Source organism: Crassostrea angulata, chromosome 10 (assembly GCF_025612915.1).
Source record: "Crassostrea angulata isolate pt1a10 chromosome 10, ASM2561291v2, whole genome shotgun sequence".
NCBI lineage: Eukaryota > Metazoa > Mollusca > Bivalvia > Ostreida > Ostreidae > Magallana > Magallana angulata.
The window spans coordinates 10,521,064-10,547,258 of NC_069120.1; the positions used below are offsets into that span (position 1 = coordinate 10,521,064).

General features: G+C 33.7%; 1 protein-coding gene across 4 annotated transcripts; it reads left to right on the forward strand.

The window, feature by feature from the left end:
* Positions 1–1,622: 1,622 nt before the first annotated feature.
* Positions 1,623–25,158, forward strand: LOC128167800 (uncharacterized). 4 transcript variants are annotated; one of them, XM_052833711.1, is made up of 18 exons: positions 1,623–1,758; positions 3,865–4,032; positions 4,738–5,022; positions 5,193–5,313; positions 9,816–10,021; positions 14,803–14,951; positions 15,327–15,489; positions 15,972–16,072; positions 16,324–16,543; positions 17,155–17,276; positions 17,628–17,799; positions 18,414–18,566; positions 18,917–19,090; positions 19,504–19,591; positions 19,751–19,817; positions 20,359–20,472; positions 21,413–21,818; positions 22,022–25,158. In XM_052833711.1, the coding sequence occupies exons 2-18, from the start codon at positions 3,936–3,938 to the stop codon at positions 22,522–22,524; spliced, it is 3,141 nt and encodes a 1,046-aa protein (XP_052689671.1). In that variant the 5' UTR covers positions 1,623–1,758; positions 3,865–3,935; the 3' UTR covers positions 22,525–25,158. The 4 variants fall into 4 exon arrangements, with proteins under 4 accessions (XP_052689671.1, XP_052689674.1, XP_052689673.1 ...); XM_052833714.1 differs by lacking the exon at positions 9,816–10,021 and adding an exon at positions 13,023–13,210; XM_052833713.1 differs by lacking the exon at positions 1,623–1,758 and adding an exon at positions 1,804–1,900.
* The last annotated feature ends 1,037 nt before the right edge of the window (positions 25,159–26,195 follow it).

The following is a 26,195-nucleotide window of genomic DNA, read 5'->3' on the forward strand; positions in this document are numbered from 1 at the left end:
CATGTTGAATCAAAACTTCAATAGTTTTAAATACCTATCAACGTTATTTGGACGTTTTTTTGCGATATTTTGCAAATTTTTAACTTTTGTATTCACTGTTGTATGCAAATGGTAATCGTGATTTTGAGGGACAGATCACGATGCATTACCTATTGAAATTCATTTCTTGTAATGTCCCTCATTAATTAATCGGCGTGAAACTAGGATTAATACATAAAGCACACTCAATAAAATTTCGGATGTTGTAGCAAAATTTCCAAAGATTTGGATTACTTTGTATTACAAATCAAAATCTCTTTTGGTTTAAACCCTTCGATCCCCTTCATGAGAGCTTAAATCGTCACTTCATGATGTCCACTTGTATGCCTCAAACCAGTTAACTTGGACAGCCAAGTAGACAAGAAATGCTGACTAATTAAAAATTCTTTTTAATAATTTTCAAAATCTGTTTAAACGAATCTTTAGGATGCATCGGAATTGCATTAAAATTGTTAGTAACATTATCGGTATATCTTAAATATCAAAACAATGTATCGTTTCAGGGTTTAATGACGTTATTTTGCCTTCTTAGGCATTGTTCAGATTTCGATTTATTTGCAATACACAAAACTTTTGTGGAACTGATTGTGGAGAGTGCTTACTTCTCCACGACTTCATTTGTTTTTAGAGCAACGAATGACGTTTGTTTTTGCTGACACTAACACGTGTTATCAATGGTTTTTTGTTTGTTTTTTTTATAAAGAGCAAGTTTTTAAGTTATAAACTCATGATCGACTCGAGTTTGGTATGTGTTTTTATAAGATCTGATAATTTATTGATGACGTTCGTGGTATATTGGAGAATAATGTCCGCGGCATCTCTTTGATCTCGGCAATAACTGTAGTAGAATTAGAATTATTTTTTCCCCATTTTTTTCCATTTAATTTATCCACTAGAATAAACATCTTCAGCACTTTTCTTTTATTCATAAATTCATGATGAGCTTTAAGTACTTAATTCTGTATCTTTCGTCATTTTCCAATCTGAACATTACATTTGCTGTGACGATGACATTCATAGAAACTATTTATAGTAACTGACATTCATAGATCGAGAACCTTGGATGGAGAAATTAATTAGCTTGACGAAGTACAAATAATGTATGTTATATATTTTGATAGAGCCATTAATTAAGTGGACGAAGTACAATAATGCATGCTACATATGATTTTCGATCTTTTAGAAGACAGCAACTTGATGCATGATTGATACTTGTGCCTCTTAGATGCAATAGTTCGAACAGCATTCTGCTGAAGAAAATTTCTAGTATCTGTTCAAATTTTTAGTGAGGCGTCAGATATCATCTCTAGTAATTAATCAAAATCGAACAAGGAAGTTGAATTGACATAAACAAGGCGACGAGGAGATTTAAACAGCTTCAAGAGCAAAGTTTACACATTGCTCTCCCCATCGAGCACTTCCTTCAAGCACTTGCGTCGAACACTCGGAAACGTCCTCTCTGAATGCATCAGAGCTGTAATAAATCATTTAGTATCAGTATCCTGAAAACTACAGATTAAACAATTAAGATAAAAACTACTTCTTTCATGATATTTGTTTGGGTCGGAAAGGGGAAGGTTTTTGTTAAGTTTCACAACACTCTGATTTTGAATAGTACTATATAAGCTATGCGGGTCCTTTGTGTAAACCCAAATGAGTAATCGATCGGTGAGTGATCAACATCGAGTTATTTTCTGGAAACTTGTCCTCTTTAAAAAGGTAAATATACTGATGGCTGCTTTGATACACAACTTGTAAGTCACTGAGGAAAAGAGATGTGTTGTGCTAAGTTCATTAGCGTGATTAATTTCAAGTGTTACACGAATATTAAAGACGATTTGAAAACCGAGGGCAGTGTTCAGTGAGTACTTGAGTCATATGATGTATTTACTTTTATAGACTCATTTTATATTGAAAATAAAGTAATGAAATTTTTTATTATTATTATCATTATCATCGTAGTTCGTATTTTCTCATTGTTCTAACCAAACGCCACCCTTGTTGTGCGAAAATACGTAACTGTTCCCGGAAAACTGTTCCACGATATTTTGATCTTTAGATGCGTTCTGTCATTTCCACAGCATGTATGATGTAAACAGGAAATGTTGAACAAATGTTTTTGTGTTATCTTGTTCCTTTCTGAAAGGGGACAAGATGACATTATAAACAGAGGAACTCGTTGGGATGTCGAGAATGGCGTATGTAATTTTTTACTTTCCCCAACTCATGAATGGCTAAAATGACTTCGAATATGAAATACTATTTTGAACGCTGTGGACAGAGTGGGCTCTTGTAGGCTACACTATGTAAATCAGATTTATTTGTTCGTGCGTTGTCAGTTTGTGTGTTTGGTAAAGGAAAATGAGAGGCCGATAGTAAGTACATTGGTTAGGATTTCCATTGAAAATAACATGTGTAAGGTAACTATTTATTACATCTTTTTACGTGAATACAAGGTAAACTCAATTTCGGTGAGTATGTGAGGGGATTCCCCTTTAGGAATTACTGTGGAATCATTTTTTTGTTCGTGGGGGCCAATGTTCGTGGATAACCATGATTTTCATTGTTCATAGGGAGTTAATTTCATTGGTAGCAAGTTTGGGATAATTTATAAACTGATAAATATTATGCATATGCTTGATTGTACGTTTGTGGGGATGTTTAAAGGGGCATGGTCACGATTTTGGTCAAATTCTATTTTTATGTTTTTATTATAGGTTCAATATACCAGTAAAAAAACTTTTTCCAGCTTATTTCTCTATCTTTTTATTTATTTTAAAAATTAATAATTATAAAAATAAAAATAGAAAAAGTAATTGTAACAGACTGTTTCATGATTGATGTGGTGATTAATTCTCTCTCTGCAGAGCAAAATAATGCAAGCAAGGGAAGTGCTTAATGCATCTAGTGAAATAAGATGCAATGCTTTTTAATCATTGTCAACTTTAGAGATGGACAGTTTATGGAAGTGAAGATGTTCATGGAGCTTTAATTAATCTTTTATCAGATACTCAACATTGGAAACTTTAACTCCATTAACTGTCACTCAGAATTCTATTTATAAATGAGATAAACACATATTTGTGAACTTCATTTTATTGCATTTTTTTTGTATAGAGCTTGATCAACCATTATATATGGCCAGCTATTATTTTGGTCCTGTATTTTCTGACATCCCAAATGTAGGGATGTAGGGATGTAGTCCTGTTTTAAAGTCATGAAAAAAACACAGACTGTTATTTAAACCTTGTCACTTGACTGATGGCCGACTGTTGCGTTTCGTGGAAGATGAAATTTTTTACCGTTTTTGGAATTAGAGGGGGTAGTTCCTGCTCTCCTCTTCCTCTACTACCATGCCAAAAAATGAGGCAGTGTATAAATTATTTTTAGCATCAAGTACTATTAATGAGAGAGAGTGTCCACCTATTGCTGTCACACAGACTCACAGAGAGAGAGAGAGAGAGAGAGAGAGAGAGAGAGAGAGAGAGAGAGAAAGAGAGAGAGAGAGAGAGAGGTATGGATGCCCTTTTCATAATATCACAACATGTATTAGGCAACTTGAAAGGGTACATTTACTTACTGTATTGGTGTAGAGGATGTAGGAAATAATCTATAATCACATGGATAAACAGATTTTCAAATCTTTCAATATGGTCTAACATGTACTAGAATCACTTATTTCTGTGATAAATCCATCTATTTATCACTATTTGTAATACATGTACATAATCATACTGTTTTTGTTTTCTGTATATGCACTATTTTCCACTATTTTAGCAAAAAACAGGTCATAAAATAATATGCATATGATTCTTTTCATTGCAGAGTGAAAATGTTTTCAGCTGTATGACAAAATGTTGAAGGATTCTAGTCACATCTAGTCTTGGAAAAAAGTCATGGATTTTGTTTTGAATGTGCTTTTGCTGCTATTAGTCCTAACAACAGCTTCCGTAAGACCTTGTATCCTGAACCCATCATGCTGCAAGTGTGGAAGTAAGTAGGAATATTAATCAGAGCATTTCAATTTTTATGAAAATTTTGAATACCTGGAATTAAATATATTGTCAAACCAAAATTTTTCTCCAGAATGTCACAGAACGCTATTTACGGTTATAGAAGATCTTCCCTTAAATTTCATGATGTAATAAATCTGTTATTTATTTTAGACCTTTGAGATAGAACTTTGCCATAATATGTGCCAACAAGAAAATAATAAGTAAAAGTTATTTCAGATTTCAATAAAAGCATAGTTATTAAATGATTTCATGGGTTACTGAGATGAGGGACACAGAAAAGCATAAATCTTGTATATTTAGTTCGTGTTGAATAGATCCTTAGTCTTCTTGTCATATGAGAAATACCTACTCTAATTCTCTGCAGTAATTGAAGTATGCTTTACACAAATTTTGGCACCAGAAACCAACAGTTGATTGTAAGGTGCATGAATTTTTACATCCTAACCCAGAACTCATGTCGATATTCATCAAATGAAGTACCGGTACTGATAAAGTTTATATTCCTAAACTATTATACTCATCCAAAAAATAATTACAGGTTAACAACACCAATTGGACCCAAGCAGGTGCTCTACAAGGGCCATGCCCATAGATATATGAACCCTCATTTAGTTACGGTACTCCACTGCATTAAATACAGCATTGATTCTCTTTGATAATTCACATAAATCTTTTTCCACAGGTATGACACCCAGAGATCCTTACATACTGCTGAACGAAGAGCTGGTTTTGAACTGTACTGTAAACGCATCCTTTCATCACGACTCTGCAAGCTTGTACTTCACACACAAGCCTAACATGTCTGTTCCGGAGAGGGAGCTGTCCAAGGAATACATCACAACTGTAAACAACACAACAATATCCTTGAGAAAGATGGTCAGGTCACTGGAGGAAGCAGGCACCTATTCCTGCAAGATTCGAGATGTCAGACCCGGAGTGGTTGACCGACAGGTCGTGGAAGTGGAATGTAAGTAGACAGTATTCCTTTCCAGCCGCCTAACAGCAAAGATCTGATAAAATTATGCTGGTATCCTTATTTCCAACCCAATTAAAGAGCAATATTCTAATGTGAGGCAATCAGTATCTTCACAAGGTTTCTACAGTACAACTGTATACTTGTCTTTCTTTGTTATTCAGACCCTTTAAGGAATGTGACTGATTTTCACTGCATGATCTACGACTGGGATGTCAATAAGACATGTACCTGGAACTTGGGACCCTATGTCAATCTTGAGAATATTAACGTCACCCTGTACGGGTAAGTTCTCCACATGTCACATGCGGGGCACGAAATGTAACCTTTTTGTACATGGTTGTGACCACGATAAGAATGAGATTGTGTTGTAAAATAATTCATGGTAGAATATTAATATATATTTTCTTATTTGATATGTCATGTAGATTTGATGTGTGAATGTTTTGTATTGGATATACATTACCAGTAAATAATGTATATTAAATTAAAGTATTCAAGTTTGATATTGTACTGGCAATTCTGTGTCAATCAATCACCTTTCAAAGACTTACAAAAATGAATTCACAGTTTAAGGTTAAGGAAGGGTATGGAATCTAAAATACATGTAATTGAAATCATAGTTAGTATGTACCTATACAAAAATTAAAGCAATAAAACCTAGACCAAAAACAAATAAGATCAGAGACAATTTGTTTTCTTTGATAAATTAGATTATATTGTGTAGATTTACATATTGAAGACGTCATGAATGAAAGTTGAATGTCATGTACGGTAAATTTAATTGGGAAGCATATTCAAACAGATTCAAAATACAAGAAATCAAAGAATTATAATAAAGTAGTTTAAGGTGATTTGTTGAGAATAGAACAAGAGATTATTTGAAGAGGTGATTTGATCTGAACATATTTTGTATTGTACTAATTTACAATTAAGATTGGGCACAAGTTTTGTAACTTAGATTGCCCTCTCCTTTATAACACTGAAACAGGTGTTTATCAAATATTCGCTGAAAGATTTGTAATTACTCTTTTATTCCTTTTAATCCCACTGTTGATGTTTACGATGTAAAAATCCAACTAGTAAATTTTGAACATAGCCTTTATCATGTATCAATAGTTTGATCAGTGCTTAACTTGAAAAATGCAGCTAGAATCCTGTGTTATGTCTCCCCTTTCAAAGGGGAGACATATTGTTTTTGTCGACTTTCTTATTCTTCTTCTTCTTCTTCTTATTCTTCTTCATCCAAATTTGTCCAAGCCGTAACTTAAATACCCTTTGACATTAAGACTTCAAACTTAGAACATAGGTAGATGGTATTGAGAAGGAGTGCACGCCACCAAAATTTTTGACCTTGACCTATTTTCTTTTTCAAGGTCAAGCGTTTTATAAAAAATAGAGTTTGGACTATAACACAAGATTCCTTAAACATACAAACTTTTAACTTGTATCATAGATAGATGGTATATAGTCCAGTTGAACCTTACCAAAATTGTTGACCTTGACCTTAAAATTTTATTTCAAGGTCAAATCAGAAAAAACTTCATTGTTCACCTCCTCAATATTCTTTGACAGAAGGACTTCAAACTTTACACAAAGAACAATTATAATACACTGAGGTGTACTATTGATAAATATTTGACCTTGACCTTGTTTTACTCCAGGTCAACTTGAGAAAAAATAATTAAATTTTGGCTGGGTGGTACCTTAGATACCTTTTGACATTAAGACTTCAAACTTGGAACGTAGGTAGATGGTATTAAGAAATAGTGCAGGCTATCAAAATTTTTGACCTTGACCTATTATCTTCTTCAAAGTCAAGCGTTTTATAAAAAATATAGTCTGGACCATAACACAAGACTCCTTAATCATACAATCTTTTAACTTGTATCATACATAGATGGTATATAGTCCAGTTCAACCTTACCAAAATTTTTGACCTTGACCTAAAAATTATATTTCAAGGTCAAATTAGAAAAAAACTTCATTGTTCACCTCCTAAATATTCTTTGACAGAGGGACTTCAAACTTTACACAAAGAACAACTAGAATACACTGGGGTGTACAATTGATAAATATTTGACCTTGACCTTGTTTTACTCCAGGTCAACTTGAGAAAAAATAATTAAATTTTGGCTGGGTGGTACCTTAGATACCTTTTGACATTAAGACTTCAAACTTGGAACGTAGGTAGATGGTATTAAGAAATAGTGCAGGCTATCAAAATTTTTGACCTTGACTTATTATCTTCAAGGTCAAGCGTTTTATAAAATATATAGTCCGGACCATAACACAAGACTCCTTAATCATACAATCTTTTAACTTGTATCATACATAGATGGTATATAGTCCAGTTCAACCTTACCAAAATTTTTGACCTTGACCTAAAAATTATATTTCAAGGTCAAATTAGAAAAAACTTCATTGTTCACCTCCTAAATATTCTTTGACAGAAGGACTTCAAACTTTACACAAAGAACAACTAGAATACACTGGGGTGTACAATTGATAAATATTTGACCTTGACCTTGTTTTACTCAAGGTCAACTTGAGAAAAAATAATTAAATTTTGGCTGGGTGATAACTTAGATACCTTTTGACATTAAGACTTCAAACTTGGAACGTAGGTAGATGGTATTAAGAAGAAGTGCACGCCATCAAAATTTTTGACCTTGACTTATTATCTTCAAGGTCAAGCGTTTTATAAAATATATAGTCCGGACCATAACACAAGACTCCTTAATCATACAATCTTTTAACTTGTATCATACATAGATGGTATATAGTCCAGTTCAACCTTACCAAAATTTTTGACCTTGACCTAAAAATTATATTTCAAGGTCAAATTAGAAAAAAACTTCATTTTTCACCTCCTAAATATTCTTTGACAGAAGGACTTCAAACTTTACACAAAGATTAATTATAATACACTGAGGTGTACTATTGATTAATATTTGACCTTGACCTTGTTTTACTCAAGGTCAAATTAAAAAAAAAATAAGTAAATTTTGTCTGGGTGTTAAATTGGATAGCTTTTGACATTAAGGCTTCAAACTTGGAACATAGGTAGATGGTATTGAGAAGGAGTGCACGCCTCCATAATTTTTGACTTTGACCAATCTTGTGTCTCAAGTTAATTCATTTTCTAAACTGTATCATAAATGGATGATATCTAACATATAGCTGACTTCATTCTTTTTCACTTATTAAATTTGCCCCATATTACAATCCTTTGGGAGAAGGGGAGACATGTGTTTTTTTGTATAAAAAAACAATACCCACTAGTTTTATGTTGCTTTTATGCAACATACTGTTTTCCATGCAAACTGTATAAAAGTTGGGAAGGTTTTCTGAATAATTATTTAATCTACTGGATGATTAACTATATAATTGAGGAGAATACAGGTTTCTAGAAACATTTGTTTCGCCTTTGTTTGATCATCTTCCCTAGTCAAGTGTCCGATTCCTCTTTCTAATCTCGTTCTCATCTGCTTGGGAGACGAGAAAAATGAATCAGACACTTGGCTAGTGAAGATGTCTCTTGATATGTTTATTGTTTTTTTGGAAACCTTGGCGTAGTGTTGTTCTGTTTCATTTTATATTAAGGAATATAAGAAAGCTATTTATAGTTACCATGTGATAATGCACTGAGTGGGTAGTAATGTGCTACCCGATTTCATTGAATTGATATTTATTTACATGGAAAATACAAAGTTTTTGGTCTGAATCAAATCAGGATTGAACTTTATGATTTCTATGTTGCAGTCAAAATTAGGTTCTAAATTGTGCACATGCTTCAGATAGCTTCCTTAACAAACCCGCATTGTGAGTACATGTAGGTTGGTTGGCATGTATTATACTTTACATTTTACAAGACATATTTTTTTAAATACATGTTTATATTTTACAATATACAATCACATGACAATTATTTTAATGATTAAGCATTGTACATTCATAGGCACATGAATGTAAAGTCATTCAGTTTCATACACAAATACATTTTCTTCGTTCTGATAATCAAAGCAGTCATGTCAACCAGTTAGAATTTGCTTAGATGATTTTCTATTTTTTACATCAGTTATCCTAAAGTGTATAACTATAGCTTAAACTGAATTCATGATAAAACCATTAGCTATGAATTTCATTTACTGTTTTTGTTTAGCTTGTCCCTCATATTAAAACATATGAACATGTAGCAGTACAGATAAATGAATTTGGTAATAGAGAAGTTTAATAAGGTTCAGGACATCCTAATAAGCAAGCTTTAATGAATCTGGCCTAAAATACTATACTGTATCATTGAGTTTCATAGGAAGATGGAAAAGCCAAAATGCATTTAACATGTACCTGTAAATTTGGTCATTTCATGCAGATAGCTTGTGATTCTATCCATTTTAAACCAGTTTTTTCTGGATTTATCTAGTATTACATGCCTAGCTTTTATGGTACTATGAAGCAGTGGAATTTTCATTAAAATATATATAGGTGAAAATACTCCTATAAAGTGGATGTAAATATTCTGTAGCTATGGTCATGATTAGTATGTGATTGCTCTGTCTTCATTTTTAAAGAATTTCTTGATTGTCACTTGTTCAAATGATGAATGCCCATTTTCTTTTTAATGTTTTAAGTATGAATCATATTTACATTAATCAGCATGATAAATAATTCTTTGTTTATCATTGATTTATCCATTTTGAGAAATCCTGATGAATTCATTATTTAGATAAGAGGGATGAAATTTAATGAGTCATACTTGAACAACAGCCATTAATTCTTTTCAGGAAGTACTGCTTTGGTCCTAGAACCTGCTTGCGTATTCCCTATGTTGCATGCCCGACTCCAAACCCTGATAGACAAGGCTGCAAATGGGGTTTTGGGTCTACCTTCTTTGATAGTAGATATTTTAAAGGTGTAATATCATTAAAAAATCAGAGAAAAACAGGCCAGGTTCTGCAGCATAAAGTCCATTTAAGAGTAGCCAGCCTAGGTACCAGTATTCCTGATTTTGTTTTGTTGATATTTTTTCACACTGATGCCTCAGCAATAAAGAAGACAGGCTATTTGCCCTATATGGCCTTCTTAATTTTGAAATTCACATGTACACAACTCACCAGCACATTTAAACTATTTTGTTCCCCAAACATTTGGTAATGCCCGTGCCACTGAAATTAAAGAAACAATGAATTTTTCATAAGTGACTGCAAATGAAATGTACGGTCATGGATTTAAGGGTTAACTGCCCCTCTAACAAGAGAGATAACTCACAATAAGATAAGTACATACCCCCGGTATATTCCCTAACAGAAAATGTAAAGTAAAATAAATTAAGACGATTTATGCTGAAAATGCATTTCATCGTGGTTCATATTAAGTGTGGTACAGAGGTATGATATTCCTTAAACAAAGTTTATAATTGTGGGTTCAGAGAACATTGTATTTACCAGTAGTTTCAGTTTTATAGCTAGTACTTTCATAAGGCTAAACAAAATGTCAGCAATTTTATATCTCTCTAAAATTTCCAGGGCTAAGTACTGTAAAGTATATAGAAACACATTCAATTGATGATCTTGAACCTTGAACTAAGTATGCATTGGATGGCAAGCAGTGCATTTTGTCACAGCTTGGAAATCAGCTCAGCACTTATATTTCTCTGTTAATATGAATCCACAGACAACATTGTATTTCATTATGAATAAAAGGAAAACCTCTAGGTTTATTGATGAGGCTCATTTCTCTGATTTCATGCCTTGATTTGAGTTTATTTTTAGATTTTTTTTTTCATTTGTTGTATGGAATGTTTTTAGGCCATAAAAAAATAATCTCTGGTTCTCAGGCCAACATTTTCAAAAACAGATGCGGTTGGGTGGTGATAAATTTTTCTTTTTATTTCATAAAAAAAGAATAAAGTATTTTTCCTTATATTTTAACAATGTGCAATGTTACCTTGCAATGAATGTATCAAAATTATTAGCTCAAACTATATGAAATAAATAAGTCATCATGCTCTTCAAGAAACACCACAACTACAAGGCTGGAGAAAGCCATGTATTTAAGCATAATGGGATATTCAGTATATTAGAAGCTGTAGGACTTCCCTCTTATGTGTATTTGAGGTTAAACGATGCTCTTGTTCAAAGTCATTGCTGTAGCGATCAACTTCTCATAACTAGATTCGGTGGTTATATATTTGCAATTGTTATAATTAAATCTGAATCATTGTGAAATTTGCATGTTCTTTATCAAATCAAGAGTTTGACTGACTTGAGTATCTATAATGTGGTCCTAAATCCGGATTTTTTTTCCCGGAACAAGCAAGCGCACTGCCGAAATTTTATTTTATTCATTTAATGATAAAAATGGACAATGCGCAATGTTAAATCAGATGCGCATGGGCCTGAGAACCAAAGAAAAATAATTTTTGATGGCCTTATGCATGTTGTTTATTCACATATTTGAAAATAAGAATTTTTTTTAACTGGTTGATATTAACTTGCACCAGTAAATATGGTAGAAAATCAATCATTTGTGCAATATGATGGTCCTATGATAATTAAGAAATACGCAAAAGTTGTAATTCTAATTCATAATCTGTGACCTTTTTTGGCATACTAGTACATGTACTTAGAAGGATTTACTGACTTTGACAGTGTATAACCCATATATGTACCGTACATTCATCAGACTGAATTAGGATATAACTTTTGAATAAGGTTAAATATTACATTCATTTGTTTTTGGAAAATATAAAGTTATGACCATGTAATTATTCTTAAGGAGGTGTTGGGTGAAGGGCTTAAAATTTAATTGTTTATTCTTTGATCTCTTTTGAAACAATCACTTGGTAAGAGAAGACATCTCATCTAAATGTTCATAAAGCTAAAATACATATTTTGTGTATTAATTATATATTATGGGTAGAAACCAGATTGGATAGATATACACTTTCATTTCGACCATTATAGGAAGAATGGTATGCATGGAGTAATCCATCAATGCCCCGTGCAGGGCCCCACTAGCTGTGTGTGGCCAAACCCCTCGCAGAATAATGGCCGAATTGTCATCAATGGAGGGGCCTCGTGGAACTATGTAGTTAGGGTTAAAAATCTCCACAGCCAGGAGGCTGTCATAAGCAATGTTTTCTTCATTCAGTGTTTGAATGCAATTGGTAAAAATTCTATCTTATAGAAGATTTTACATGAAGGTAGCTAGATGATATGGAATAGAAATTGCAGGTTTAATAAATGCAGTAAAACTACCATTATAGGAAGAATGGTATGCATGGAGTAATCCATCAATGCCCCGTGCAGGGCCCCACTAGCTGTGTGTGGCCAAACCCCTCGCAGAATAATGGCCGAATTGTCATCAATGGAGGGGCCTCGTGGAACTATGTAGTTAGGGTTAAAAATCTCCACAGCCAGGAGGCTGTCATAAGCAATGTTTTCTTCATTCAGTGTTTGAATGCAATTGGTAAAAATTCTATCTTATAGAAGATTTTACATGAAGGTAGCTAGATGATATGGAATAGAAATTGCAGGTTTAATAAATGCAGTAAAACTCATTTAGTATCAACAAAGACATAGTGAAATCAAGGATGAAGTGAAGTTTTATGTGGTCCCAGGCAAACTTTTTAACATCAATTCCCTCTAGCTTTTTATGGAGTTCTGACATAATGAATAAATTATAAAAATAGAAAAATGATTTTGAGTTCCATATGCATGGATGAGAGGAATTAAATTAAGACTTCACGACGACTGAGTTTTACTGTATTTGGTTGTGCTTTTAGTTTTGACAAAAGAGCTTAGGAGTCTTTCCTAAATTATTTTGTACATAGAATAATAACAAAATCTTCAAAACGTGTAATCTTCTTTCATTTACAAGATTGTGACCTTAATGCATACAATTGTTTTTTTTGTTTTTTTTAGAAATAAGTTGGAAGTGTAATTTTTACGAAGTCGCTCATGAATTTTGATTAAATTGATTATTTTTAGGAATAATGGGCAATGGTCACCTTGTCCAAATATGATAAACCCTCAAAACTGTGTATGGAAACAAGAAGACAATATTATCATAAATTCAGGAGTCAACTGGATGTATGGAATTAAGATAACAAATATAAAACGTGGCAAGGCCCTAACCATGCGCCCATCTCTAAATATAAATGATCAAACATCAATAGGTATATACCTATAGCACTTCTGAATAATCCAACTATATACTGGTACATGCAAAGCATTGCTTACAATTATGTGAAAAACAGCTTGTGGAATTGTCTGATCTCTCGCATTTTAAATACCTATATGCAGATATTATCAATAAATTAATGGGAACTATAGTCTAAACTAATCCTTTAAAACACCCCTATGTCTTTCTGTCTCTCAATATTACAATAATGAAATGAATGAACTGCCTTGATGAGATGACAGTCGTCATTTCCTCTTTCTATAACATTAAGGAAGATATCTTACTTCTACAGATTAATTATTATATACTAGTACATGAATTTATAAGGTGGAAATGACTTTTTCTCCAAGTTCTCCATTAGTATTTTTAGTTACAAGTTACACCATTATTCTCATGTTTAGACATACATGTGCTTCCCATAAAAAGGCAGTTTAAGGTGGTATGGGATATCTGTTGATATTGATATGAATTCAAGTACATTATAATTAAAATACTTTCACTGGTTTAAAATTCAAAAATTTTACAATATTTACCAAAATAATATGTTATAAAAATGTTTGGAAGGAAAAATTCTGAAATTCCCAGTGGGATTCGTACTCATAATGTACAGATTCGTAGTGAGCCCTCTAACCTACTGCGCTACGTGAGGTGACCATACTGGGAGAGAAACTATTTACAAAATTACCTTGATTTTGTTGTTTATTTCGATAAATAGTACGTCACAGCATGAAAGTGTTCCATACCACCTTAAAAAAATATCAAATGTTGAGGATGATGATTATGTTTTAATATTAGAACAGGTTACATTGAAAAACATGTACAATGTACCGGTATTTACTGCAATGTGCTAAGTTAAAGATTGATATCGATTTTTATCCCTGACATAAATTATTTCTGTCAGTGGAATTGCATTGCCTCTACTGTGTATTTGCTTTGTTCATGTTTGTATGCATTTGAATGATTTCACTGTTTGTTGTTAATAATTTGTGTATATATGAGCATGCATCAAATGTTTGGTGGTCATTGTCACATATACCCGGTAACCCTGGAATTAGTGCATGCTTGGTCCCAAGTACTGGTACAAGTACTAACATACAAGGACTAGATCTAGTAAATGGACATTGTGACTGGTTCATGATTTGGGAGGGGGTTGTCTTTTTCTACAGAAAAGTTACTCTTTATTGTATTACATTAAAATATTCTTTTACTATTTAAACACAAAGACCAACCTTGGTAGAACTCACAATTTTATTGCATAATGCTACAGTTCTGACAGTCAGTGCTAGATCTTTTCCTGTAACATCCACTTGTGAATATAATTGCTTCCATATTCAGGAAGGAGATTACATGGTTAATACCTAATACACTAAAACCGAAATACATTCTAAAAAGTATAATGTAACAATGAATGCATAAAAATGATCTACAAAGTCAAATGTAAATTTTGAAAAAAAAATTTATGATTATCCTATTATCTTTATGATTATCTTTAATCAAATCATATTGAAATTTACTAAGTGATAGATTAAAATTTGTTGAGAAGAGAAATTAAATTTCAGCTGTTTTAATGTGCAAAATTGTTTTTAGTAAAACCTGCTCCAGTTAAATACATCAATGTGAATGTCACCTCTGACAAAGGGTGTGCAAACCTTACATGGGAATACACACGTCCAAACAGAATGCAAGCTGTGGAGATCAAGTACTCATTGTACGGAAGAGAGAACCCGGATATTCAGGTACCCAGTAAAGTTGGTTTTAAAGCCTAATATTATAGAGAGAGAGAGAGAGAGAGAGAGAGAGAGAGAGAGAGCGCATGTAGTCACAAGCCACAGCGTTTGTGTCCATTCTATTTCACTATTTCATGGAAATAGAATGGACACAAAACTTGTGGCTTGCGATGATGGAGAGAGAGAGAGAGAGAGAGCACATCGTCACAAGCCACAGGTTTTGTGTCCATTCTATTTTATGGCAAGAATGGACACAAAACCCATGGCTTGCATTGATGGAGAGAGAGAAGGGGAGAGAGAGAGAGAAAGAAAGAGAGGGAATTATAAGACATTGGTTTTATCATAAACATGAGAGTCATACATTTTGAATTGTATTTTGGTCAGACATTGGTGTTGAAGAACAGTGTTGTCAATACCACCATTTGTAACCTGGCTCCGTTTTCGGAATACATGTTTGAAATTCGAGTAAAGCCACAGAAAGATTCAGGAAACATCACTGGATATTGGAGTGCACCCACCAGAAAGCTGTTTAAAACTGTGGGAGGCTGTAAGTGGCTGATATTAAGTCAAATATAAAAATATATGGAGTATATCATAACAAACATTTACAGAAATTGTGTACTGGTATAATTTGTCAATATTTAGACTTTGACCATTGCAACAGGTACAGTAACTCTAGAACCAGTGACACTAGCTGTTCATAGAACTGTAGTTATCTTATTGAAACTGGGTACTTTTATTACATTATTCTACCATTTTGTATCAAATCAAAAGTATGTAAGAAATGCAAACTCTTAGCTTGTATTTTAGTTTTATATAGTTTACATCTGTCGGAAAATGATAATGAAATTTTTACATTTGCATTGTGGGATGCTATGGAAAGTAAAAAATGGCGTATCGGTCAAATTTGAGCGGCACGAACATGAAAGAGTTTAAGCCAAGTATATAACTGAGCTGAGAATGGTGAACCTTATGTAAAAAAGTTTCAGACACTTTGTTTCACTTTTTTGTGTTTTGTATTTGTTTTAGATCCCAGTGCTGCTCCAGTTTTAAGCCTCGGGAGTTATGTCAGTAATCATGAACAATGCATCAATGATATGGACTACCGCAGAGTTTCAGTGTTATGGAAGGTACCACATCAGCTTGCTTTGCTTATCAATCAAATGGTTTAGAAATCACATTTATATCATATTCCGTGATACATAATGCAGTTGATTACAATCTGCAGCTCTTTCGGAAAATTCAGGTCTCACGACACAAATTTTCTGAAAGAACTACATTGCTACTGACCTTATTATAAACTGGTACTTATTGGTGAATAATTCTGTGATGATACATGTTGAAATTACGATTTAGATTTGTATTTGAAATTTGACATCAGGGTATACCTTACATGGAGTCCAATGGAAATGATGTGTATTATGAGATTCACATTCGTAAGATAGGAGACACCCAGACAGAATTGATACAGGTGAAGGAGATGATAAATAAGGTGGACTTGGATCTAAAGTGTAGGAATGGCTACATCATCAATGTGTATGCTGTCAACGAATATGGACCTGCCTCAGTGTTTGGATCTATAACTGTTCCACCCAATGGCAGTAAGTATCATGATTAACCTTGTAAAAGAGGCTCTGGGTGGGGATTGCATAGAGATCTCCTTGACTGTCTATTCGTCAAAGTCGGTGGACTTTTGTCTGATTCATACCTGTTACAATGATCATGGGAAATTGAAACTTATTTCAAATCTGATAACATGGACAGGAAGTGAATGTCGTGACTCTGACCGAACATAGTTTGGAAAATAATGGAAAACTCACACTAGGTATAAAAATTGCCCGAAACCAGGGCGTTACCATGAATGTTCAAGTGTGACCAAGGTTGTTATGGAGAAGGGGACAGGGGAAAAGAGGAAAATTGGTTTTTCATGTATGATGTATTGTATTGAATCTAAATCTGTTCAAGTATTGGGACTAATTGGGTATACCAGGCATTTAGAGTTTCACAATCACGTCCCCCCCCCCCCCCCCCCCCCCCCCCCCCCCCCCCCACTCTTTATGTGATAATTTGAGAATTAAGAAGGAATGCCTGTATTTAATTTCAAATTTCAAAATTTTCACATATGAATTACCAATAAATGGCTGCGTGCTTTCTGTGGTTACTTTAACTGATTCACTCTGTTGAGTTAAACAATAACATGTACTTGTTTCAGCTGTGGAAGTACCGCTGAATGTCCAGACAGAGACTGATAATCAAGTGGTGAATGTTTCCTGGGACTATAACCCCCAGAAGAATGTGAGCTTTACAGTGTATTGGTGTAGTAAGAGGGGCCTGGTAAGTTCATGGACTAGGCCATTTACATGTATAAACAAATTGTTTTTTGCCCTCTCATGACTACATGTTTAAACTTTTGGTTGAGAGGAAAAGAAATTATTTTTTTATTATAGTTTTCTAAAGATTAAATAGAATGCTAACTGTAAACAGTTGGATTTCAAAGGAAAATTAAGGCTAATAAAAATATCTTGAGTCAGGCACTCTTCTTATTCTGTTAGGAGAGGGTAAACAAGCAACTTTTTTATGTTGGCCTTGATTTGTTCTTGTATTTTTTGAAAATGAAGATATGCAGGTATTGTCATCGAAGAGTTACAGAATTGATTATTTGCAATCAAAATAATTTGTTTTCAGAGAAAAGAAGCCAGTTGGGTGAGGGCTGGGTTTGGGAAGCGTTTTTTGGTGTTTAATGCCAGTGAATTTGAGGAAATAAGTGACCTGAAGTTTGGGGTGTCGGCCGACTCCTTTGCAGACAATATCAGCAGTGGATTTGAGTGGAACACCTGTGTGTACAAAACCACTGAAGGTGAATTTTTAAGGTTTTTGATTCAATCATTAGTTATTATAAATAACTAGGAGCATGGTAGTTTTGACAAGCTCTGTGCCTGCTATTCCTATCATGACCAAAGGACTTGCAGCTGCAAAGGTTGATCTACAACCTTGTATGAATTGATGGACAAGTGGATTTATTGAGGAAAAGATGGTAATGGGGCAAACAATGCAAGCTGCCATCACCATGTGTTAATTGGTGTTAAATATGTTGTCCTACATTAGATTATTGATTATTACCCAGTATATTGTGTTGTTGTTTATTAAAGGGAAATAAAATAATGCTTGTATTGTCAGTAATTAATTCCCTGTTTTAATGTACTGCTCTAGAAATTAAAATAATTGCAATGAATAATTATCAGCACTCTGTAATAATTGTGTGGAAATTATTAGTTGTGATGAAAATGATTCAATGGTTTCCTTGCACACAATTTAATAATTATTATAATAAAAATAATGTGACAAAAAATTACAGATGCAAAAAAAGGTTTCATACATGTGTTTATTCCAAAATTGTGTCCCATGAAAAAAACCCCGCAGATATATGGTATTTATAAAAATGTTTTAAACCCCTCCCCCTCTCTTTTGCAGCACCTGCTGCACCAAGGAAAGTTTCTATTTTGTCCAACAAAGACGGTTTGGTCATTAACTGGATTCCTCCAACGTGTGATGAAATGTCGTCCAAACCAGTCAAGTATCAACTGTCCTGGTGCCGCACCGACGGCAAGTCCAACCATTGTCAAGGTATAGAATGGGGGAGAAAGTCAGTTACAGGACATATGTATTTTAACCTGAAATATCTACTGAAAGCTTAACAAAACAGAAAAAAACTAAAACTTTTATATTTAGCATGTATGGTATTTGGCAGATATTGCCTTTACAGCAAGTTTGAGTGGATATGATTAATAAGCTCATTTATGAATCTGTTTAATCATACATTAGTATGCATGACATTTGGTGAGGTTGAATTTGTGAGCAAAAGCTGAGTTCCACTGTATACACAACTAAATGTGATACTTCTATAGCAGTGTGAGGCTTTTACAGCCATCTTTTAACATGTACATGAAGCTAAAAAATACACTCTGTATTTGTAGGCCCAGAGAAAACCTGTTATATCCAGGGCGATGACTCGGTTGACTATGAGTATAGCTTGTCTGAAGGAGACGTAGAAATGTCCAAGTGGTACGGAATTGTCATCAAGTCCATCTCCAGTCTGAACAAAACCTCGGCTCCTACAGAAATGTTCCATGGTCAGCCTGTTAGGAACTGTAAGTCATATATACATATCAAGGAACCAGACTTTTACATGCATAAAAGAATCAAACAAACCAGGAACAATTCATCAATAAAGTTATCAGTTGTACTTAATATACACATTGCAGCATTAATATCAGAATACATTGTACATATACATTATTAAAAGCAAGGTGAAGAGATACATTTCCAAATTACAGAATATATCGTAAGATTTTGAACAATAAGAGTGTTAAACTTAAGTTTGAATTGAACAGAAAGTTTTAGATTGCTTTCAAAGCTTCACCTTAAACCTTAAAAGTTTTGTAACTTGTTGTATACATGTTGTTCTGTATAAATTACAAGGCTAATGAAAAAAGTGTTCATGTATCATGCACATGTACCGGTAATAAGCTTTACTCTGTATCAATGGCATGTTGTATTTTAGATTTGCTTGCGGAGGAGATTATTGGTATTTCCTTGGCCTCTCTGGTTGTTCTGTTCATCATCGTTGCTGGTGTCATGTGGTTCATTCAGTAAGTGATCATTTTGGTCATTGTTTTGCAAGGTTTTTGCTTTGTTAGATTTCAAGTTTTTGTTTTTTTTATTTAGAAAGGTCACACTATAACTAACCATTAGACATTATGAAGCAGATATTAGGCATGATGCAATATTTAATTTCCTCATCATTACAGGTGCTGTTATCGCTTCGTCAAGAGTTATGTAAAACCAGATCCGATACATCTCCCAACAGTCCAAACTGTAAGTCTGACGTACAAATACTTGTAATTTACGTGGCTAGACAGCAACAGAAAAAAATATTAAATGAACTCAAATATTTCAACTGGTTTGATTAAGAGTTTCATTTAAAAAACACAGTATTTGCACTTAATGCCTGATTTGTCTATTATACATGTATTGTACTTGCCTCATCAGTCAACAAAATAGATTTGTTGGCTCCTTCCTCGTTCTCCTGTTATCTTCATATATCTTATGTGAATATGAGATTAATCATCTTCCTGTAAAATCAACTTCCTGTCCTTCAAGCCAATTAAACACAAATTTCACGAAATGTCTTGCCTTTATTAACAAATACATGTATTAAACAATTATTTGTACATGTTTGTGATTAACACTATACCCACATCCACTGAGCATTTCCTCTTCACAAATGTTTATACTGCAATGCTAGCCTCCTTCATACTTGAACCATCAAAGAATTTTTGTGTTTTACTGATTTTTTTGTAAATTTTGAAGACGTTTTAAGAGTTATACATTTACATACAAATTCTTTTTTATTCAGAATCATGTCGCAGAAAGTGGAGTGATGTCAGCTTACAAAGAGAGTTCCTCTGGGACAAGGTCCCACAGTCCGATACAAATACCACCCCCCTCCACATCACCCCTGATCAGACAGGTAAACAAGTAACCTGGTCCTTCACTCCACACCATCTAAATCAAACACAAGTCATAAATCAAATCCTTACTTTCAGATAGCTCTTTATAAGACACGTAAACCACAAATCCAGTCCTTATGAATGACTAAAAAACACCTGATATTTTATATACAGTTATCTCAAGTACATGTACTTGCTTATGTCAAAGTATATTTCAAGTCCCAACACAACTTTTACCTGTTTTTGTTAAAAAAGAAGTCATATTTTTGGGTCTGCTATACATCTTAATGTTTCGCCCCCCGCCCCCCCCCCCCCCCCATTTATGCCCGATGCTTGGCCCCATCTGGTTTACACTTCAGTCACAGGGTACCTTTTGGTACAGAATATACAGTGACCTTGAACAAAGTTTATAGGTCAATGTCTTATCAAACCTCTGTAAAAATCCTTGTTCAGACAATAATTCTTCTTCCATAGGCCTTTTTTGGCTTCACATAAAAGAGTGTTTGTGAATAAAGGGTGTGCAATGACTTTATCCAAGTTTCTAGGCTAAAGGTGAAGGCCATGGTCTCTTTGAAATCCACTTTTGAACCTTAATTTCTCTGCCCTTAGTCCAGTCTTGCTCAGACTACAAAAGACTTCTAGAAAGTATTAAGGGATGTGCAGTGACCTTGAATAAAGATTCCATGTCCATTATCAAGGTCATTGCAGACCACTGTGTAAAACGTTTCATGTATATTATCTGTACACCCATAGAGTGCTTGTTAAGAAATGATGAAGAGTAATAGTTTGAACCAGACATCAATGTCAGAGTCAATATCAATGCAAAGTCTTATATTTAAATATGCTTTTCATCCAAATATCCTTTGATATGGTCACCATCTCAGTGATTCTTAATTTGTATTTATTAATTTTATTCTGTTACTGGTATTAAACACTAAGACATTTTTTTCTATTTTGCAGAATGGAATCCCTTTCCATTTTCAGTATAGTATGGACAGTGGCAGAGGCAGTCTGCCTGTGGAAGACGTCCTTGATCACGAGACCCACCCTCCAATACTGGAGTCTGTTGCCTTGGATGGAAGTGATCTTAGTAACCCAGTTCCTTTTGTGCATCTTCCCTCCCCCAGGCCAGAAAGCTTCCTCTACAGTGATGCTGACAACAGCTGTGTTGGAATTAGTAGCTCCTCTCTGACCAACTACCGGGCAATATGTCAGGCCACAGAGTCCGACTCGTCCTCAGACGAGACTAGCAGTGTGATCAGTGAGACACAAGAAGAAGATTTAAGGCCCTATATCAAAGCAGGGTCCCATAGTTCCTCAGACAATATGGGGTCACTTCCTGACTATACCAATGATGTTAAGTCAGGTTAGTAGCTCCTTGCCAATGTGACTTGTTGATGGAGATGTTCTGACAGATTTCAAATTCCTTTCTTAAGTTGAATTAAATTAACTTTTCTAGACTAACAATACTTTAAAGATAATCAAATAACTCTTATCAGTATACATGTATTTGTAAACTCAGATAGCTGATCTTAAAATCTGTCTTATGCATGTCTTTAATTTTGACAGGACCATCTTCACCTAAAGAAGAAAGGCATGCTAAATTGTGTCTGAAAAATACTGTACTAACACATTCCTGCCTAGATATAACAAAGTCTAACCTCTATGAACAGCCAGGAAATGGGACTGAAAACTCCCAGAGTAAGAAAGGCCCAAGACCTTCAACCTCTGTACCCAGGGTACATGTGATATCAAGTAGCAAACATACTAACCCTGTGTATGATGACAGCATGGTAACTCTGTCTGCTCTAGAAATGTGTAAAATTCTGATCTCTGTAGACAGCTCTCTATCAAAAGAGAGACAGCTGACGAACGAGCTGGACACTGTGTCGGTGAACTCTGTGACCTCCAATGATGTGGGGAAGGTCCCCACCCGCGGGCAGGGGGATTCCGAGGGGGATTTGTCCTCCAGTGTAAACATGATGGCCAGCTCCGACTACCTTCCAATTGATTCAATGCAGTTTACCTCATCATGCTTCTCAATTTATGATAGTAGTAATTTGGTGTCATGATTTTTAGCTTGTTATTTTTTAGTTTGTTATTGTTTAAAATTTGTACAATTTAAGAGTTATCATAGTTAAAAGTTGTTTCACGTAACATTTAGGTGACTGTATTTTTTTTTGTTATATATTAAATCTTTTATATGGTCATGCAACTAGTGCTCAGGCATGGTTCATATTCAAAATTTGCTAAGAGAGTTTATCATAGCATAAACACTTGATATTAATTATAAATGTAAATTGTAATTGTATAAAATGTAAATATTTCATTAATTGAATTGCGTTTTGATTTTATGGTGTTTTTTTAATATCAGACCAATGGTACAATGAATTCAAATTCAAATGAAATGCTAAATGTCTGCTGCAGACTTTTCTACATTTTATTGGTTTGTGTTCTGTTAAAGACCATGATTTATGTGTTGTTCCAAATGGTTCTTCACAACATGTAGATCAATGCCTCAGGTAATCGCATGATACATTTTTGTCCCCAGAAAGCCAAAGTGCAAACTTTTTTTTTTATTTCATAATAGAATTATTTTTTGTGTTGAAACAAAAAGATGAAGTTATTTTTGTTAGACTCAGTTAACTCAGGGGCAGATCACTCAATGTTTTTAGCTGTGAACTCAGCACCAGTTAATGTCATTTTAATCTAGTCAAGTATTTTTGTGAAAATACTATTGTTTTTTTTTTTATTTCATGTTACAGGGTATGCAACATGATATATATGCAATATTAAGAAATGCCTTACTTTAAGTTTTTCTCTTGTGGAAATGATTTCATGATATTTTTTGTTGTTCTCCCTCATAATCTGAAATTAAGTTAAAGTTAATTTCATAGTTATTTCTTGTAGAATAATAAACATGTTTAACGAGAAGTTACCTTTTGACCTAGTATATATCTTTTCCAATGCAAGTTAACCGACACAAATTATATGATAACAGTTTTTACGTAACATGTAATCGCTGTTTAAGTTCTTTACAACTGATGGTACATTTGCAATATATTTTTTGGGGTCACAGATATATGGCAATGCGTTTTGCTGCCTGTGAACTTTTATGATATTGAATTGTTGTCCTGTAACAAATCCTTATTTGCAAAATTTTCAAGTGGATAATTATTTGAGATTTGTTTGATTATATGTCATAGGAGATTGAATGTACATGTTGTATATCCAAATATGACCTCATGATCAAATTTCTTTGTATAGTGATGGTTTCTTGGATAATTTGTAACATTTCTAACAATATATTAATGTGATCATATTGGTCTATGCTGCTCCAACATTTCATGTAGGTTTATCCTGATCAGATTTTATTAGCTACCTCGATAACCATATCACAACATTCCTTACAGAATCATACACCGTCACGAATTCCATCTCCATCAGTATCTTATGTCAATGGATGTAACCCTTCTTGGTAAAGCTGTGGACCAACTTTTATTTCTGACAACTTTATTTCGTGATAAACAGGAGATAAACTGTTTAGAGGCAACTAATTTTCGTGATTAAGATTTAGATTATCTAATTCTATGAAATATAATATACCAGGGAATTTGAGGGCTGGTTCACAGTGAAAAATATTCGCAACGACATTGTTCTCGCGAACGTTGCAAAAATTTCTCACACGCAAATTAAAGTTGGTTTGCAGTATGTAGAGACGTAAATAACAGAGATTGGCAACTCTGCCATTAGCGTGTTTTGTTGTTAAAAAATGTTACGGGACCAACCTTACTTTGAGAACTACATTTTAGTAAACTGAGATAATGATCTTAAACTAAAAGGATATTGTTTTTATGGAAAAGGTGCATAGGCTATAGACATTTTTAAAACCAAAAAATGAAAAATAAGAATAATATATAGAAAATATATTGGACAGCTATAAAACATTGGCGAAATCTTGAACAACAGGTATCTGCCTCCTAAAACTCCTCTTTTAATATTGTTTATAAGACATAAACTCATGAAAATATAATATTTTGAATGTCTTTGTAATAGGTTTTAGCTGTTTATATATTACGATATAATTGTTTATTAGAAAGATATACTGATTTAATCTTGGAATACTTTACAATAGGGACCGAGGGATTTCGCGAGATTTCGATCAGTTGCCAATCTCTGTTATTTATGTCTCTGCAGTATGTAAGCAATTGTCTACAAAATCTGTCTCATTTTTACTTTACTTAATTCTTTTGTTATTTTGATATTTGCATGGGGGACAAAGGGAGTTAGATTTTGGGTTTATTGAAATGCTGTACATAAATCATCCTTGACCCAATTATCAACATTGACTTTGATTTGACATTGAGTCTCATTCTTCTGGTCATTTTCATGACCTTTTGCAATATTGTTTCAATACTTCAATACTCAGTATAACAAAATTCAATAATCATCCTACATGTTGTTTAAATAAATCAAAAGAAGTAAGGTAGATTCATGATGATCAGACATTTCTCATTAATATTTTTGTTGTGAGGATTGTTACTTCATTCCCAAATTTGTACTCAGTTAAAACATATCATTTGGATTACAAACTAATGCTCCTTTTTTGTCTCCAAATTTGATGACATTGCTTGTAGTAGTGTACATACTGGAACTAACTGTGTATGTTATCAGAACTTAATTGTTAATAAATGAAGGAAAATAAACTGTCACAGTGTTATAAAGTTTTGAATTCTTTTAGCCAAACTTTTGACTAGTTTGTGTGCTGAGGCCAAACAAAAGTATATTGTATGTTTCCAAGTGAGGGTGTTGCCTTAGGGCAAAGGGACTGTTCTCGAGGTCAATTTAAATTTTTTTACAACTTAAATATTTTGCCCACTTTTAGGGCTATGATCACCAAATCTTGTCATTTGATGCATCTTAGCTAGAGTCTGAGGATACTGTAAACGTACTACATTTGGCTGTGTATTCTATTTAGCGCTTTTGGCGGAATGCAACTTCCGCTAAATCAAGTACATCGCTAAATGCCATGCGTGTATGTATAAGAATAGACACATTCAAGAACTAATTCAAATCTTTGCCAACTTGTTCAAAAACTAATTTCCGCTAAATATCGTACACGCCAAACATAATACGTTTACAGTATACTAGCCCAAATGAAGGTCACACTGATTTAATTTTTAATTTTTGCAGCTTTTAAAATTCTCTGCCTATATTAATCAAACTTTGTCCGTCGATACTTGGTATGCTGACATATAAGTAAGTCATTGTTACCAGCTTTTATTTTTCAGATCACAATTTTTTTAGATGTGCCATCGTTAGAACCCACGGGTTTTCTATATGTTACACTGCTTTCAGCTTGAAAGCAGTGTAACAGATAGAAAACCCGTGGGTTCAGACATTGATGATGTGCATATCTTTGGCAAGATAAAGCTTAGGATTAAACTTAGGCAGTTGATACATCTCAAGGTCAGGCAATGGAAAAAGTAGGTCGCAATGATCTACTTTCATTAGATTTTTAACAAAATATACCTGGTATTTTATGTCTTAGAATCATCAAGTCCTGTCAATTAATGGATTTTGCAGCCTTGTATTTGTGACAATGATAAAGTATAGGCCACAAAGACCTACCTTCAAAGTTCTGTGGAAACCTTTCTATACTGCAACTTTCAGAATCAACAAACCATAACAATTGATTCATTTTAGACATCAAGAATCAGTTCCAATTCAAAGAAGGTCACAG